This window comes from Stegostoma tigrinum, chromosome 33 (assembly GCF_030684315.1).
Source record: "Stegostoma tigrinum isolate sSteTig4 chromosome 33, sSteTig4.hap1, whole genome shotgun sequence".
Lineage (NCBI taxonomy): Eukaryota > Metazoa > Chordata > Chondrichthyes > Orectolobiformes > Stegostomatidae > Stegostoma > Stegostoma tigrinum.
Window position 1 is genome coordinate 28,533,172 of NC_081386.1, and position 14,676 is coordinate 28,547,847.

At 44.2% G+C, this 14,676-nt stretch overlaps 1 protein-coding gene across 3 annotated transcripts in view; it reads right to left on the bottom strand.

The window, feature by feature from the left end:
* Positions 1–2,866: 2,866 nt before the first annotated feature.
* The window catches only part of LOC125467120 (kelch-like protein 25), a 33,302-nt gene continuing 21,492 nt past the window's right edge, over positions 2,867–14,676 (bottom strand). For 2 of the 3 annotated variants that reach the window (XM_048562551.2, XM_048562549.2), the window contains exons 2-3: positions 9,974–11,989; positions 2,867–3,669 (exon numbers count right to left, since the gene is read on the bottom strand). In XM_048562551.2, the coding sequence (XP_048418508.2) occupies positions 10,019–11,950 (1,932 nt within the window). In that variant the 5' untranslated portion in view covers positions 11,951–11,989 and the 3' untranslated portion in view covers positions 2,867–3,669; positions 9,974–10,018. Of the gene's footprint in view, positions 3,670–9,973; positions 11,990–12,087; positions 12,157–14,676 lie in introns of those variants that run through there. The other variant, XM_048562552.2, reaches the window with a different exon arrangement.

The window sequence follows — 14,676 nt, forward strand, 5'->3', positions numbered from 1 at the left end:
TGATTTGCCCTAGTAAAAAAAAAGTAGCACCTCACATTTATCTAGATCAAATTCCATCTGGCACTCCTTGGCCTGTCTGATAAAGGTCCCATTGTACTCTGAGGTGATCTTCTTTGCTACCCACACCACCACCAATTTTGGTGTCACCTGCAAACTTACTAACCTTATTGCCTACATTCACAAAAAGCCACAGTTTTGACATGTCACTGTATCACTGTTCCCTCACTGGGGTTAAATCAAAATCTAGGAATTCCTTTTGTAACTTCACACGTACCAAAGTTATACACATAGCAGTCGTTCATGAAGAGAGCTCACCACCAGTAAATTTGCTCATGCTGATTCATTGTTTTATATTTTTCAGTACTATTAACAGATGCAGATTTCCAGCCTGTGGTACCAAATATATATTCCTCAACTTTGGCTAGAAAGCTTATGGTGTTGGTAACAATGATGCGAAAAAAAAGTCAACCTTCAGCTTCAGCACATGCTGCAGTTTATCACATTGAAACAAAAGTGACTGATGGTTACCTAATATGACTGGGAACACGTCTTACATCTTATGGAAGGAAGTGAAGTAATCCAATAAGGGGAGAGAAAGAGAGTGTGGGAGAGAACAAAGAGGATGATATGGCTTTCCTTCCCAACAACAAATATCTATTACAATTGATCATATGTTCAAATGTTCAGTACACATCAGCAATGTTATGTGGCAAAACAACAACTGCAGTTCTGCTCCAGCCTCACTATTGTGCAAGATGTACAAACTTGCATAAGATAGGTTCTCGGTCAATCTCACTGAGAATCTTTATGCAGAGAGGATCCTAACTTGTACGGCTTTCCAGATATCCCACCCCAAATTGATCTGAATGATTTTTCATCTCTCCTTGAAAACTGTGGTTTTTGGAGGGACTTTGAATTGCAATTATTGTTATGCATAAGGAATTGCAGTTGTGTGGATCAAATTAGTTGAACCAGAACAGTAAAAAGTGACAATCCTGGGAATGGAACCTTGCTAGGTGTGACTGAGGCACAAGGCTCAAACACTATAGATTAATTCCAGGATCTGGGCTCTTTTGTAGCAAGTCACTGCCCCAGGCATTTTCCCGATGAATTTACTCTCCTAGGCTGTGACTCACTTGTCACAGAGTCATACAACATGGAAACAGACCTTTCAGTCCAACCAGTCCATACTGACATAATCCCAAAATAAACAAGTCCCATCTGCTTGCTCCTGGCTCATATATCTTCCAACCTTTCCTTTTCATGTACTTATCCAAATGTCTCTTAAACATTGAGATTGTCCCCACATCCACCACTTACTCAGGAAGTTCATTCCACTCATGAACCACATTGTGTAAAACATTTGACCCCCATGTCTTTTTTAAATCTCTCTCCACTCAACTTAAAAATGTGTCCCCTGTCTTGAAATCCCCCATCCTAGGAAATGAAGCAACCGCCATTAACCTTATCTATAGCCCTCATTATTTTATGCTTCCCTAATGTCACCTCTAAACCTCCTATCGTCCAGTGAAGAAAACCCCAGCTTATCTAGTATTTCTTTATAACTCAAACCTTCCATACCCGGTAACATCCTAGTAAATCTCTTCTGAAATAGTAGGAACTGCAGATGCTGGAGAATCTAAGAAAACAAGGCGTAGAGCTGGATGAACACAGCAGCCAAGCAGCATCACACGGGCAGGAAAGCTGATGTTTCGGGTCTAGACCCTTCTTCAGCAATCTCTTCTGAAGCCTCTTTTAATTTCTTTTATTGTTCTTTTATAGTTTCCCTTAAATTCATCTTCCTTATGGTAGCACATTGCACAGTTTTACCATTCTTTGTGTAAGGAAGCTAGTAATTCCGTGGTGAGTAACTTGACTCCCAAAGTCTGCCTATCATCCAGAAGACACAAATCTGAATTGTATTAGAACACTTTCCACTCCCCTGATGAATGCGGCTCAAAAAACACTCACAAAGCCTACCTACTAACCTCATCCTGCCCCCTTGACCTGTCCATCCTCCCTGGACTGACCTATCTCCTCCCCACCTACACTCACCTTTACTGGCTCCATCCCCGCCTCTTTGACTTGTTTGTCTCCTCTCCACCTATCTTCTCCTCTATGCATCTTCTATCCGCCTCCCCCTCTCTCCCTATTTATTTCAGAACCCCCTTCCCCTCCCCCATGAAGGGTTGTGGCCTGAAACATCAACCTTCCTGCTCCCATGACGCTGCTCGGCCCGCTGCGCTCATCCAGCTCTACACCCGGTTATCTCACAAAGCAACCTGCTAGATTGGCTCCCAATGCACCACCTGAAACATTCACTCCTTCCATCACCAATGCATAATGGAATTGGTGTCTACCATTGGCAAGATGTACGGCAGCCAAATACAACTTTGAAAAACAGCTTCCAAACCCATGATTTCTACCACCTGAAAAGACAAGGGCAGCAGGTACATTGGGAACACCACCACCTGTAAATTTCTCTCCAGAAAACAGATAATTCCAGGGATCTACCTTGTCATTTCTTCACTGTTACTTTCTTCAAAATCTTGAAATTTCCTTTTTATCAACAGGATTCACCTACACCAAATGGACTGTAACATTTCATGAATGTAGCTCACCGCCAACTTTTCAAGGGCAATTAGGGAAGGCTAGAAAATATTAGCCTGTCTAACAAAAGCTGCGTTTTGTGAAAAATGACAAAAACATTTTCTCCCAAATTAACTATTTGATTGGTGCCACAACCCTGATGGAAAGAATGCATTGGAAATCAAGCCCCACTATTCCATAAATTGTCACAATTGTGAAAATGACCAATTTTATTCATAGGATAATTAGAAGAAATGCACATCAGGATTAATCAATGAAAAATAAAATGAAAAATATTTATTATCAAAAACTTATCCTTGAACATGTGGTAAAATGGATTATCAATTGCAAACATACAAATTGTCTTTAATCAATCCTTGTGGCGACAGATTCCATGTTTTAACAATTCTTTCCAGCAAAGTGCACTTCCCCTTCTCTCCTTTACAGTTCATATTATGAGACATCAATTTTAATTCATTTTCTTTAAATTTTATTTGTTACTGAAAATTTATCCAATATACAGAAACTATTATAGCATTCCTTATTCTACAGAAATTCTGACCTGATTTTGAAAAAGGCGTTTCAAAAGATTAATTTCTGATATAGCTGCTCCTAACAAAGTTGTGCGTAACTTGTTTTCCTAAAATGTTCAAAGGAACTTGCCAAGTTCTCTTGGGGAGATCTAGTTTTCTTTCCAATAATAAAAAAAATTCACTAAACGATAAGTGACTCAATGCAAATGAACAGGTTCCTTGAAAAACAGCATTATTTATACAATCAGCTTAACTAATGTTACCAACAGCAGCATCAAGCAAATTCCAAAGCTGTCAGAATATTGTCAATTTAATGGATCTCACTAGTGTCCCCACAAACACAATCAATCTCCTCCTGTGCTTTCGTCAAGCTTCTGTATGACATCTTTCAAACTCCCAGTTATGATCACAATGACAGTGAAGCTCATTAGCCAGCTTGGCACAGGTTTCGCAGTCTGCTGCTCCGTGGTACAATCCTCTAGACAGAGGAAAGCCTTTGTCCAGGATCCTGGGAAGGATGGTCCATGGCAACTTAGTGTGAAAGTACCTTATGGATAAAACAGAAGAAAGGTCTATGTTAAATGTATGACTGCAACCAGATCAGTGCATGACTTGGAACAAAGAAATGAAAAAAAATGATGAATTTTTCGAACTAAACAAGATGCAACAGATTTAGAAGAGTTATTTTACTATCTTTGAGCTCAGTGCCAAGTTAACCAATTTCACATCTTAATCACTGGCCCCATTCAGATTTTATTTTTAATCACTATTTAGAAGTCTGTATCTTCCTTTTCATTTTTACTTTTGGAAAAAGTATCTAATTATTTCATCAGTTATACTTGCTGTAGACAATTATTTCCCTTTACTACGACTACGACCACCACCACCCCTTTTGCCTTTAACTCCATCATGGCTTTGTCATTTAATCACTCCTGTCCATTCCTACACCTCCCCCACCCCGCTGCCTCCACCAACCCAGAACAATTCTGAGGAAGAGTCACGCGACCTGAAATGTTAACTGATTTCTCTCCATAGATGAAGCCAGACACTAGCTTTGCCAGCAATTTGTTTTAGTTTAAATACAAAAACCCAAACCCGTTCAAACTCCCTTCTGTTCTGAAGTCATATTGAACTTGAAACATGCCCTATTTTAGTTTCTCCTCAAATGTTGGACTTGAGTATATTCAGAACTTTTGGAACCGGATGTCACTAACAAGGCATTTTACCAACATATAGATAGAAAACCTACATAAATAGATTTCTAGAGACAATGACAATAGTCATGTTGCCCAAAATTCCTGTTCTAGTTTGCTATCGAATGATTGCTGTTGCAAGTCAGTGTAACAGGGCTGGACCAAACCACTTCTTTCTGAAGAATGGTTTCGACCCCAAACATCAATTTTCCTGCTCCTTGGATGCTGCCTCATTTACTGTGTTCCTCCAGCTCCACATTGTTATCTCTGAATCCAGCATCTGCAGTTCTTGCCATCTCTGCATCGTGTCCCAATGCTTGGCAAATTAACTGACTACTACGATCACTGAGAAACATGAGCAAAGGAAAGCAGAGACCAAAGCAAAGTAAAATACCTCTTCATTTCACTTCTTACCAAATGAAACCAAAGCTGAAGACAATAAATCTGTTTGACTAGCCTAAAAAGCTGATTAGTTTCATAGGAGGAACCTCCCTTCCTGTCTCAATTAGCCATTCTTTTAGTTATTTAGAGGATCTAATTGCACCTCTCACGGATACTGCCATTTAATAGCTCTCCCTTTCACCTGGCTCAGAACCCAAACACTGCCCTTTCTGGTTTTTTTGGATAACGAGTCAACAGATAACATGAAAAATACAAAGAAGTCTTTCTGAGTGAACAAAAGATCTCCTGAATGGTATTGTTAACTCAACCACAGTAAGCTTTCCTGGCTTAAGACACAAACACAGGAATACGACAGTCCTCTGTTCATACCAGAGTTATTTCAAAGGGAGCTCTGTGAAATTGGGTGGTGCAATGATTTGTATCTTGGCACAACTTGGTAACAATTGCAACTCAAAAGCTACAGCCTAACTTGATAGTTCAGTGTTGCACTGTCAGAATAGAGGTGAATCCTGCAGGTGAGATGTACAAATAAAGTAGCCTCTACTTGTTCTCATTATCCTCAATGTGCCTCCTCTGTTCTTTCATCCCTACACTTGGGCAGAAGCTTTGGTTGCTTTGACTGTCCTCTCTGGATCACTCACTTCAAATCACTGAACAAAAATTCCCCAAAATTCATCGGTTTAGTCACGTCAGTCATCCTGCATTGCCTCAGCCCCACTCCCTTATGTGCATTGTTTTCTTTCCTCTTCTGTAAATTAATGCAGGCAAAGCTAAAAGATGTATAAATGATGAAAAATCTCAATTTCTACTATGTCCTGGAAAATATTCCATAAAGTAAAAATTACAAAAATGTAATTTTCTCATGGCTATCTGTGCAATCATTCTGTGCAGGAGAAGGTGCAATGTTTGGCTGTATAGCAGTCACTTGCAAGTATCCTAACTAAATAAGACTAGGGAAATATCAATCCAATTCTTAGCAAGTTACCATGTAACAGAGTCTATTTTACAAGCTCATCCATGAAATTGTTCCAAAATTAAAACAGTGTGCATACTTTAGAGGGGATTTGTTAGTTTTATAATGACTAAGAATACATAAAATAATCTAAATACAGCTATATTTCTACTAGTATGATCTGGTATAGTCCATTTCCTACAAGTGCAACAGTTAACCACAGTTAAAAATTCCCTTGTTTTTGGGATGTTATTTAATGCAACCTTGTGGTTTTATAGTGGATCCTAATAGAAAAGGAACAGCAGTCTGGTGTGGAGGTTTGATACCAAAATTGAAAAAGGTCCCCACAGAATCCAGACTTAATACTACACTAAACAGATTGCCTGTTTAGTGAGATAATGTTTCACAGATGCTAGCATCGTTCTAATAATTTATTTGTGACCATACTTCAGCAAGTTATAGCCAACCATTTGATTAGATCATAGAATACCTGTGCTACGGAAACAGGCCCTTTGGCCCAACAAGTCCACACCAACCCCCAGTACATCCTGCCCAGACCCATCCCCTATAACCCACCTAATCTACTCATCCCTGAACACAATGGGCAATTTAGCATGGCCAATCCACCTAGCCTGCACATCTTTGGACTGTGGGAGGAAACCGGAGAATCCGGAGGAAACTCATGCAGACACAGGGAGATTATGCAAACTCCACACAGAGTCATCCGAGGGTGGAATCGAACCCAGGTCCCTGGTGCGGAGAGGCAGTAGTACTAACCGCTGAGCCACCATGCCACCCTAAGGTTGAGGAAATGTAGTTGACAGGATTTGAACCTGCACAGGGAAACCCCAGTAAGTCCACCACCTTAACCACTCGGCCACAACTACAGGGGCATCTTTAGGGCATGATTGGTGACAGCATCACTCAGCAATATTGTCCTCAAGCATACACATATGAAGTAAGAGCAGGAATAAACTACTAAGCTAATCTGATCATTCCAAGTCCGTGCCTATCCCTGATAACTTTTCACCTCCTTGCTTTGCAAGAGTCTGTGCCATAATATTTAAAGCCACTCCTTCCACCAACTCGAAGAAAAGTTTCAAAGGCTCCCCACACAAGAAAAAAATTATCATTTATGTTTTAAATAGGTGTCTTTTTCTAAAAAAAAAAGAAACAAACAGTGACCCTGGTTTTGGACTGGCAGATTACAGCATTCATTCTTTTGACATCCACCTTGTCAAGATCCCACAAGATCTTGCGTTTCGGTCAAGTTACCCACCCACTTCTAAGTTTGAGCTGATATAAACAACCTGGACACGTTGGATTTCTATTCTTTCAATAAGGAGACCAATACTGTTAATAGTACTGCAGTTGTGCCTCATCCCAGTGCCCTGTATAGCAGAAATATATCCTTGCTTCTTTAGTATTTAATTCCTCTCACTACTTTGGTATTCAATTTACTTTGCAATAATCAATAACTTTTTATTTTTGTTTTCCCAATTACTTGCTATACCTTGTGTGATTTATGCAGAAGGCTCTGGCTGTAATCATGCACCTCACAGCCCTGCAATCTCTCACCATTTAGATCATATGCTTCAATTCTACTCTTCCTACCAAAATGGGAAATTTCACAATTTTCCACATTATACTTGTTTGCCAGATCTTTACAAACTCTCAACCTATTTATATCCTTTTTTGTAAAAGTATTATGATGCTCAAGAACCAAAAAAACAGACTTGGAGAAACCCAACAGGTTTGGCAGAACCTGTCAAGAAAAAAATAAGAGTCAGTGCTTTGAAGAGTTGCGAGACACGAACTGTTTCGCTCTCTAAAGATATTGCCAGATCAGCTGAGTTTCCATTGTACTTTTATCACTTTGTTCTCTTCAAAACTGATATTACTTTGTCTCATTTGCAAATTTAGCAACGACATTCAGTCACTTCATCCAAGACCTTTTATATAAAAGTTGAAACCTCAGCACTGCTTCCTGTGGCTCACCAGTCATTGCAATTTACCAACCAGATGATGGGCTGTTAATGACCAATCTGGTTAGCTAACAGAAAACAATCACTATTCATGCGGTATATGTGAACCCTTACCCCATGGGGTTTTACTTTGCACAATAACCTTTGAAATGCTGCCTTATCAAAAGCCTTTTAGAAATCTATGTTCAGCATATCCACCACATCCCATTCATCCAGAGCACTTGTAAATACTCCAAATCAATTTGTTAACCATGATTTCTTTTTTGAAAGCATGTTGATTCTGCTTGATTATGCTAGATTTTTCCAAATGCCCTTCTCGAATGCCATAACATTTACATACAAGTTACTGTCCAGCAGCAATGACTGTTTGTTTGCTCAGTAACAAGAAACTGTGACCAGTTAATCATCTATCTAATCATCTGTCTTTCTCTCTCTTTGGGCTCTATCCTATCATTTACTACCTACACCACCCACATTTTCTGCATTTAAACTGATGTTTTCCCAGCCATCATCAGTTCTGAGGAAGGGTCACTGGACCTGAAATGTTAACTGTTTTCTTCTTTACAGATGCTGTCAGACCTGCTGTGCTTTTCCAGCAACTTTGTTTTTGTATCTAAAAACAAATTAGTTTTGTTATTGTCCCACACAGTTGAGATTAGGTGACTCAACAGATCACAGCAATCAAAACTAAATGGGAAAATTATTTAGTCAGAAATCACAGGTGTGGGGTCAGCTTAATAAATCCCACTACCTCCTTCCCATATCCAAAACAATGCTTGCTTAATAAGGGCAGGCACAAATATTAAGTGACTTATCTGGTAGATAATATCCATCAAGGCTTGTACCCTTAACAAAACAAAAGCAAATCATGTTTGTTGTGGGGAGACCAACTTGACAAGCCAACAATTCAACAGGGTTCTGAAAATCATCTAGTGACAAGAGTGGGAGATAGTAAGAACTGTCGATGCTGGAGTCAGTGCTAACAGTGCGGAGCTGGAAGAAGACAGCAGGCCAGGCAGCAGAGGAGCAGGAGTGAATTGAACAGGGATCAATTCAACTCATTTAGGACTGTGCACTAACCATGCTAACCCACACACGATAATTTTCAGAAGCTTATCTGACCCTCAAAACAAAATGAACGATCACTCTTGAAACGTTCTTTCTCCTTGTGTTCTAGTTATATGTGCAGTTAATATCCTCATCACCTAAAACCCAGTCACTGGTGCACAGGGTGCATGCACTGTGTAATGTGGTACAAGAAGAATCACAGCTTAAGAGTGGAGATTCAATCACCAGACTACATTGAGTTAGCCACTGATGGCTTTCAATCATTCCAATGGGTCCCTTTCTGACAGTCTTTGGCAGACAGATGTTTGGCAAGTAGAGAAACTCAGCCACAGGTAGCTGTTGAGTGGCCCCTTTGCTACAAAAGGCACAAAAATATTTATTACCCATCCCTAATTGCCCTTGAGAAAGTACCTCACTTAAATATACAAAATTCAGAAAGACATTCCAGCAGGGTAGCAAGAGTGGTTGCTTTTCCTGGGTGATCTCAGATTATGGGTCCATTGTTTAGGCAATATGGGAAGGAATATTAGTGGGCTGTGAACAATGCACCATCACTCTCAGGGATATGAAAAGAAACAGTGGGAAAGTGGAATATAAAAGATCAGCCATGACTGCACTGAAAGAAACAGCTAACTTGAAGGGTTCAAGTAATTTACTCCTCCCTATTTCTTACTAGGTGAATCATTCCATAGCATAAATATGAAGAGCAGGGGATGCTATACCTGGCGTCCCTACTAATACTGATCCCACAATCAACATCACAGAAAAAACTCTCTGGTTGTTGTCGGATTGTGGTCTATAGGGGTTTATTAAGGGCAAATTGGCAGATTAGGCATCAGAAAAGAATTGACTCTGAAGTGCTTTGGGGCACCCTGTGCTTGTGAGACATAATAAAGACAAGTTGTTTTTCGTACAAAATTTGAACACAGAGGGAAATAGACAAATGTTGCCCTGGCGTTTAGTTTTGCACTCATCAAGATGAAAGAGAAGAATGTCAAACTCAATCAGGAAGTGAGTGCTGACTGATTCTGCAGTCAATATGGTCAATGCTCAAGTCCTCCCTATGAACACATTAATTGGAAACAAGTTTCAAATGAAACATCACCCTTTCCTCCTCAAGTATAAATTGCAGCCGTTTGAGATTTGGCAATCTTGCATGATGTCCTGATAGAGTGCAAAATGAAAAGTTTCGGCAATATGCCCCTCATTTGGGCAACAGAAATCCAAGTCTTCCTCCTATCTGACACTCACCGAGATTTTCCTTCCACTCTGGGTTACGGTGAGAAGTGATGAGCATCAGTCAGGGAACTGCTTCCAGGTACTGACAAAGGCAGTGGGAATGAGCGAGTACGGCACGGTGGTAATGCTGCTCCAAGTGTCTGAGGTCGGGTCGTAGCAGTCCAGGGTCTTACAGCGCTGTGTGCCGAAGTAGCCGCCCACCACGTAGAGCTTGTTTCCCGAGGCCACGGCGTGGCAGCTCATGCGCTTGGCCGTCATGTCGCCCACCCGTGTCCACTGGTTGGTGTCACAGTCGAAGCGGTAGGCCGAGGCCGCCGTGAACTCCGTGTCGCCGCCCATGATGAAGATCTGGCTGCCCAGGGCGGCGGCGGCCGTGTAGCGCCAAGGCTGTGGGCAGACGGCCGGCACGGCCCAGCGGTCCTCCAGCGGCTCGTAACGCTGCACCCGCGACCGACGCTCGGCAGCCGGGAGACTCGAGGCGCCGCCGCCGAAGACGTACAACCGTAACTGAGCGCTCACCACCGCCGCGTTGCTGACGCCATCCGGGAGAGGAGCCATGGCGGTCCAGGTGTTGGTGGACGGCTCGTAACGCTCCACCTGCGCGAGAGGAGCCGAGCCCGGTACCCAAGCCGAGCCGTGGCCTCCGAGCACGAAGACACCTCCCCGCAGCTCAGCCGAGCCATGACCGAAACGAGCAACCAACATTGGCGCCACTTTGGACCAATGGCCGGCCGCCGCGTCATAGACCCAGACGTCTCGCGAGACCCCATTCTCGGGGCCCCGACCCCCAATAAGAAACACGCGACGCCCCAGTGCGCAGGCGCTGAACTCCTTGCGGGGGCTGGGCAGGCGCGCCTTGGCGACAATGCGCCCCCTCCCCTCCCGAAGGTCCCGTCCCTCCTCCGCTTCCTCCCCACGCCACCCCAGGTCTTGCTCCAAACTCTTCCGGCGCCCAGTTCCCCAGTCCTGGCGGCGCAGTTCCCTCACCCCTTGGTGCCCCTCCCCCACCGGACTGCTCTCAAAATAGCCCTCCACTCGGCCCTGCCACTCCCAAGGCCCCTCCCCCTGCTCTAGCTCGTACACCTGGTCGCACAAGAAGGTGGGACCGCCCAGAATCAGCAGCGTGTGCCCCGCGCGCCTGGGACGCGCGCACGGCGGCATAACCGTGCACGCAGACCCCGCCCCCTCGCGCTGGTAGCGGCGCGCCTCGTCCACCAGTGCGCGGCCGATCGGGTCGTCGTCCAGGAGACGCTCGGCCTTCGCCCAGGCCTCAAGGTAAGGAGCGGGAAGCAGGGCGAGGCGGACGTGCCGCAAAGGGCCGGACAGGCGCCGCCGGCCCTCACCGGGCGGTCGGTGACGAGCCCAGTGTACGACGGCCAAGTGGACGGCCCGCTCGTCCTCGGCCTCCAGCTCGTCGCTGGCCAGCAGCTCAGCCAGCGTGGCCTCCGGCAATCGGCAAAACTCTTCGCCGGAGGCCAGGCGTTGGAAGTGGGCGAGGCAGACGGCGCGGGCCCGCTGTCTCAGGCGGCGGCACTGGTGCGCGTCGGAGAGCAGCAGCAGGCGCAGGCAGTTGGAGGGTCGCAGCCGGCGTTCCAGGAAAGCGGCGGCGGCGTCGCGGACGTCGGGGAACTGCAGCATGTCGCCGGCCTGCAGCAGCCGCTCGGCGTTAGCGTCGCTGAGGGCCAGCCGCGCCGTGTACGCGTAGTCGAGCAAAGGCTCCAGCGCCTCGGGGTGCACGCTGGCCCGCAGGTCCACCTCCCGCTCGCCGCTCTCCCGCAGGCCTCCGCCGAACATAGCCGCGAAGTAGCGGCTGCAGGCAGCCAGCACTGCCCGGTGGCAGAGGAAGGAGCGGCGGCCGGCTCGCAGGGTCACGTCGGTGAAAAGGCGCTGCCTCCGCAGGCTGTCGAGTTGGGCCAGGACGCTCTCCGGGTGCGAGGCCTTGTGGAACAGGGAGGTATTATCACCGCTCGGGCTCTGCTGCTCACTCATGGTCGGTCGGTCGTTCCCTCCTCCTCCTGCAGGCTTAATCTGCAAAACACAAAGGGGAAGACAGACATCATCTAGGGGGTTTCAATCAGATGCTTCCATTCGCAGTCAAAGTGCGAAAACAGACCCTTCAGCCCTACCAGTCCCTGCCTGCTCCTGGCCCATATCTCTTCCAACCTATCCTAGACATGTACCAAGCCAAATATCCTTTTGACGTTGTAACTGTACCACTTCCTCAGGAAGTTCATTCCACACGAACCACCCAGTTTTGAAAAAAAACTGCCCCTCATGCCTTTTTGAACACTCGCTTCAAATGTCAGCAGGATGCTCTAACGATAAACGCACAGTGAGATCTGAAAATTAAACACAGGAGAAATTCCACGTCTGGCAGCATCCTTGAGCAGGGAATAAGTCAATATCCATTTAGGTTCTGAAGAAAGGTTAGTGGACCTAAAACATTAACTCTGCTTTCTCGACACAGATGCTGATTGGCCTGCTAAGTTTCTCCAGTAACGTTTGATTTTGTTCCTGTCCAACAGGACTGTCTCACATTCCAAAGAAAATGTATGTTCCGGGATTGGTGGTCTCACACAGGTTATCATTGCCATCCCTTTTTTTAAACCAAGTGAGAGGTGTCCATATTTGTGCCAGGTCATTCCAATCGGGGATCCCATCAAAAATGCAGATTTGTACTATCCTGCTAATGGCTCTTTTTCAGTGAGGACATGAAGGTAAACCTAGGTACCTTTTAAAAACAGTTAGCTGGTGTTGTGATATTTGAAAGTCCTGCATCACAGGCAGCTGTTGTCAAATGATAAGTATATAACTGAGGTTGTATGAAATAGGGGGCTATGTGAATGCTGCTTCTTGGGGTATGGCGGGGTGGAGAAAGTGGGTGTTGGGTCAAATGGTTGGGGGGGGTGTGGGGAGGAGTTGGGTCTTAGAGGTGGATCTAGATGCCAGGCAGGTTGGGAAGTGAACAAGAGTCTAGTCTGGAACAAGTGAAGAGTTGTGTCCAGAGAGGCAAATGAGTGGCGGAATTGTGGAAAGACAAGAAACATTTGGTTCTCAAATGTCTTTTTTAAGGAAGCAAAGCCTCCTTGTCTGACCTAAATGGGATTCCAGGCTCAACAATGTAATTGACTTAACTAGTCTTTGAGAAAAACCTCAGTTGAAGGAGAATTAGAGATAAGGAAAAAAAAAGCTGAACTTGTCAGTGATGCCCACATCTCACAAAAATTTGATTGTGGATAAAACATGTTTCAGGATTTTGAGACAGTGATTCTAATTGTTTAGCACACCTCAAAGCCACTTAATGTTTAAGGGCTGTGGTAGAAATGCAAAGGATAGTTCAGATGGGAGAAATGTAAACACACCATCATGCAACAGTGCTGCTGTTGGGACCTGGCCTTTAATTTTCTCAAAACAGCTCCACCTTTTCAAATACCAGTAGTTATTGTGTTTGTATTACTTTCTACTGTAATACAGACACCACAAAGACCAAGCAACAACTGAGTCAAAACTGGACACATTCTGTCTCCACTTTCCTCCCCGACCCCACCCACAAAAAGGTGCTCGCTCGCGTTGAGGTTTGCTTCCATGGTTATCAAATCTATTCACCGGACAGTATCATAGAATCCCGACGGTGAAAGAAGGTTGTTTGGCCTATCAGATCCACGCTGACTTTCTGAAGAACATTCCAGTAACCCTGCATTTCGTATGGCTTATTACCACTGAGCTGCACATCTTTAGATTGTGGGAGAAAATCCCAACAGACATGGGGAGAATGTGCAAATTCCAGTGACAGGTGCCTGAAGGTGGAATCAAACTTGGGTGCTTAGTGTTGTGAGGCATGCATTATGTTGGCTTGTGTTGCTGATAGGCCTATTTGTGGACGTCAAGTATAGGCAAAACTAATTAGTGTTTTGCAGATCACAGCTGAAAAACCTGCTCATGTACCTTGATTCCACTCACCCAAGGAACGGCCATGATAATACCTATAAGACCAGAGACAGACAGAGAGAGAGAAAGATAACAAAAAACAGACTCATGAGCTTCAGAAAGGAATGAGAACAGTTTGGAAATCTGTTGAAGGGTTCCATATGAAATCTTAAACTGCTTATTATCTTTCATTTTGTTGTATTTTCAGATTGTATTGGAGTCAAATTTAAAGATGTGGCCAATCACAACACTGACCTGCAACCAGACTTATCCCAAAAGGAGATTTGGCTCCCCATTATCAGAATGTAAAATACCTATAGGGCATTTTCCACAGTTCAAAGAAATGGTGAACACTCAAGTCAAAGCCCCTGTCAGCAAAATTCAGTACAGTCAATAATCTGATTTGAATTGAATGCAAATACAATATTAAATTTACTTCACTACCCTAGCAACATTGTGTAAAACTTAGATGATAAATCCTTCAGTGTTTTAAGAGGGATCATATTGTGGCACAAGCCACAATATAGCCTGGTATCAGCTTGCTAACTAATTAAGAAAAATTCTGAATTCAGCATAATATTTGGACAAATGCTGTCTCTTCTAAAGATACATCCATGCTCAATGGAATACACTTCCTTACCAATACTTGTTTGATGGCTAGACAGTCCAGTAACTACGATAAAGAGATAAGGTGTAGAGCTGGATGAACGAAGGGTCTAGGCCCGAAACATCAGCCTTCCTGCTCCTATGATGCTGCTTGGCCTGCTGTGTTCATCCAGCTCTACACC